Genomic DNA, 3,688 nt, shown 5'->3' on the forward strand with positions numbered 1-3,688 from the left:
AGAGCCTTCCCCTCGGGAGGGAGGGCGGGAGCGGGCTGTGGGGAGAGGGCGGGTTACGGGTGGGCAACGGCCGCCCTCTGAGGGCGGCTCCTCAAACGGCCTTCGGGCTCGGCCCAGCCGTCCCCCAGCGCCGTGGGCGTAGCGCAGCCCTGGTGGGGAGCTAAAGCGTGCCCGCCGTGCTACAACAAGGGGTTTGGGCTTTTTAAGGCCTCCAGGGTAAAGAGTTTGCCGGCACACAGGTACCTCATGAAATTGGTTGCGTGAAGAGACCCTGGAACACCCAGCGTCTTGATAAGGCTTGGCATCGCTTTAAAACGCTGTAAAGCCATTATAAACTTGCATTCCTTCCACATTTATCGGCAATAAAAAATAGAAAATGGATACCCACTGAGTTTGAGAAATCATATATAAAAAAAGCTGACAAAAACCATGCCTGCTGCGTGATGTGTGTAGTCACTACAGTGAAGCTCTTCCGTATCATCCTTCGTAGTTTCGTCCCATCCATCGGTGGTTTTCAGAAAAGGAAATTAAAGGCAGGGCTGTGTGTCACATTTTCGCTTAATATCAAGGTTCTGAAACTTTTAATTGCATAAGTTGGGCCTCTAAATCTAGATTTTTGCCCCAAGCATTTTTATTTCCTGAAATTTTACTACCTACAACTTAAGCAGAGGTTAGTAAATCATAAGCACTTAGCTGTTTATATGGTGACAGAACTTAGTTACCCAGCTGTAGCACGCAGGTGTGAAATACTGGATACAAATGGGGATTTTACAACTAACTTTGAAAATTAGGAATTGCCTTACGTCAAGAGTGTTTGGGAGAGAATCTTGAAGACAACTGTAACAGGATAATAGATAACATTTTCTAATGCAGTGTCTGACAGAGTGATCTTTGTTATTACTGATACCAAAATTTTTATTTGGCACAAACACAGCATATTTGAGTGTGATTCTTTCTACTTAAATTAATTGCAAAATGGATTGACAATTGTATGCAGCATACAGGTGATGACCAGTAACTTCAAGGTCAGATTCTTAATGAATTAACGTGTAAATTGAATATTTATATACATTGGTATTTTTTTTTTATTTATTGCAATGTTATTTTCTCTCAACTGTGAAAATCAACTCACGTAGAAGTAAAATAAAGTATGAAATTCCTGGTTTCCTTGTAGATGGCCGAATCAGAACCTCAGGAAGGAAACTATGATAACATGGTAAAGATGGTGGAGGACCTGAACAGGGACTTAGAGAAACTTCTGGAGGAAATGGAAAAACTAACAGGTACAGGTCTTTATTAAGAATGATATGGATTTGTCTACTAGAGTGAAGACATTCAAGATTTATTATTTATATTTATTGCTATAAACTTCTGTGCGATAGAAACGTAAGTGGAAACAATCACCGTCAACGAATGCCCTAATGTTCTTAATTGGGAGAAAGCATGCCAGTAATCTAGAAGTTGCAGATGGCTCAGAATTGAAAATTAACAGGTGATGGATGCTCAGTTAAGAGTGCTGGTTGAAAACAGAAATAATACTAAGGTATTTAATGTACAATTATTAAAACATAGTATGTAAAATGAGATTTGATTCTGAAAAATGGTGGGATACGTAGTACCTCTCAGGTCAGTGCATGATGTGGTTAATTCCTCAGCTAGAATAAAGACTCCTCTGCAAATTTAATCTTAGTCCTGTATGTATGGAGAGGATTGCATACTCCTCTCCATGTTCTGCAACAATTCCATCAGAAACTGTGTGCAACTAACAAGAATAGATGGAAACTGTTAATTAAACTATTTGTAATTAAACACAATTTATGAGTGCCATTGAGAAAATTAGTCAATTTATGGTAAAACAAAAGGGAAAGTATGAAATAAGTGCTAAAACTATTTGCGTTAACAGATACTCGTTATTTCAAAATCAATTTCATTATTTAGGTTGTTCTTAAAACCTTTCATCTCTATGCTGCAGCCTCCTTGATCTTACTCTTCCTCACATAACGCAAGCCTCCTGACTGCAACTGGTCTGGAGAGAGGATTCTTTAGTTCATTTGTTTTAAAACAGTCTGTTGAACCTTTCCTTTTGATTACCCGTTTTGTTGTAATTTTTAGGTAAAGTGTCTGTTTCCCTTTTGTAATTTACATCAGTATACTTCCATTCTGAAGTATTTTAAGACATTTATAAAGAAGTAATACTGAACAGTCTTTTATTTAATCTTGAATATTACTGTGGGCAGTTTCCACTTTATTTTACAGCAAGCCTTCTCTGACATAAGATCTTAACTGATAATAATTCATGTCCTTTATTGGTTTATTGAATCAGCCATTGCTTTTATTTAGCCAAAATTCCTGGCTTAGTTGTATCCGTTGGGTTTGTAGTGCAGGCAACCTGGATGGCATATGACATGGTAGTCATACGTACCAACCCAGACCTGGCCAACTCCATGAGGCGGTTGGAAGATGCCTTCCTGAGTTGCAAAGAAGAGATGGAGAAGAAATGGCAAGAGGTGCTAATGGAATCTAAAGGTGAAGAGCAAAAAAAGGAATAAATGGAATTCAGTCACGCTGGCAGAACTACAGCCCTGGGAAAATCACTCCAGTCGCTTTGTTTTCCAGCCGTGGAGCTTTCACAGACACTGGAAAATGGATTGGCTTTCATCTTGCTAAGAACTACTTATGTGTATACATCTATGGAAGTATTTTAATGAGATTACACAGATACATACATATTTATATTGTTGAAGGTAAAAGGTAACAATGTGTCTATTTTTATTAAGCTCATCAGTAATCCTGGTAGTGTGTGTGCATACACAACTTACATGCCTTCTGTGTCTTTCTTCCTGGAAGATGATACTCACTTTATCGTCAATATATGTGGAATTCTTTGACACCTGAACAAATGGCTGGGGGATTGGGGGGGCACAGTGGACCACTGCAGTGGTATTGCACCAGCACATGCCTTTCAAGGAAAACTGAAGAACTACTTTTTTTTCCAAATGAGAAACAGGTGAAATTCTAGATATGCAGATAGATTGAGTTAGTTTGATGTAGGATTGCCAACTAGGTGTTCAGTTACAGAATTTTATTATTCAGATAGCTCATCTGTAGTTTCATTTTGTTTCCTTGGATTTTTAACCATTTATTTGGACTGGTTTTCCCAGAAAGATTGTTCTTCTCAAACCCTCTGAAGGTAGCATGTATCATTTAAGAAAAAACTGTTTACCATTATAGACTGCACTGTGTGTGATTTAGTCTGTGGGATTGCTGCAGAAACCAAATTAACCGTATTATAAAACATGCTTTTCTGCATATGTTCCTACTGTGCAATATTAAAAAACGAAGAAAAGAATTATTTTCTTTTGTAGTCAAGATGTGGATTAAGAGCACCACCTTGTGGCTTGCGGTTAATGCATAAATGAGTATTTTATCTGAGATGGAAGTCAGTGCAAGTTTTGAGGAGAAGGATCTTCCCTTTCATTAAAATCAGTCTCTTTTAACTAGAAAGTAAGCACCATGTAGCAAGTGAGAGCATCTCCATCTCCTTTGAAGAGGCATTTAATGATTTAAATCACATCTAAATGATCTGTCAAAAATTTGCTAATTTTTAGACTGTATTCTCTTGAGATTGGTTGATCTTGATTCAGACAGAATGTTTATTCCACTGAAGTGAAAAATATGTAATTTCACT

The 3,688-nt window shown here is 38.0% G+C and overlaps 1 protein-coding gene across 1 annotated transcript; it reads left to right on the top strand.

Moving 5' to 3' along the window:
- Positions 1–220: 220 nt before the first annotated feature.
- Positions 221–2,549, top strand: SYCE3 (synaptonemal complex central element protein 3). The gene is made up of 3 exons (XM_009324324.1): positions 221–239; positions 1,175–1,283; positions 2,380–2,549. The coding sequence occupies exons 2-3, from the start codon at positions 1,175–1,177 to the stop codon at positions 2,547–2,549; spliced, it is 279 nt and encodes a 92-aa protein (XP_009322599.1). The 5' UTR covers positions 221–239.
- Positions 2,550–3,688: the final 1,139 nt, after the last annotated feature.

The sequence above is a fragment of the Pygoscelis adeliae genome, unplaced genomic scaffold, assembly GCF_000699105.1.
Source record: "Pygoscelis adeliae isolate BGI_AS28 unplaced genomic scaffold, ASM69910v1 Scaffold65, whole genome shotgun sequence".
In the NCBI taxonomy this organism is placed as follows: Eukaryota; Metazoa; Chordata; class Aves; order Sphenisciformes; family Spheniscidae; genus Pygoscelis; species Pygoscelis adeliae.

Excerpts from the sequence above, each read along its gene's own strand:
- SYCE3 (XM_009324324.1), top strand. The coding sequence starts at position 1,175 with ATGGCCGAATCAGAACCTCAGGAAGGAAACTATGATAACATGGTAAAG. Across the intron at positions 1,284-2,379 it reads GGAAATGGAAAAACTAACAG|TGCAGGCAACCTGGATGGCA; the intron begins GTACAGGTCTTT and ends TTGGGTTTGTAG.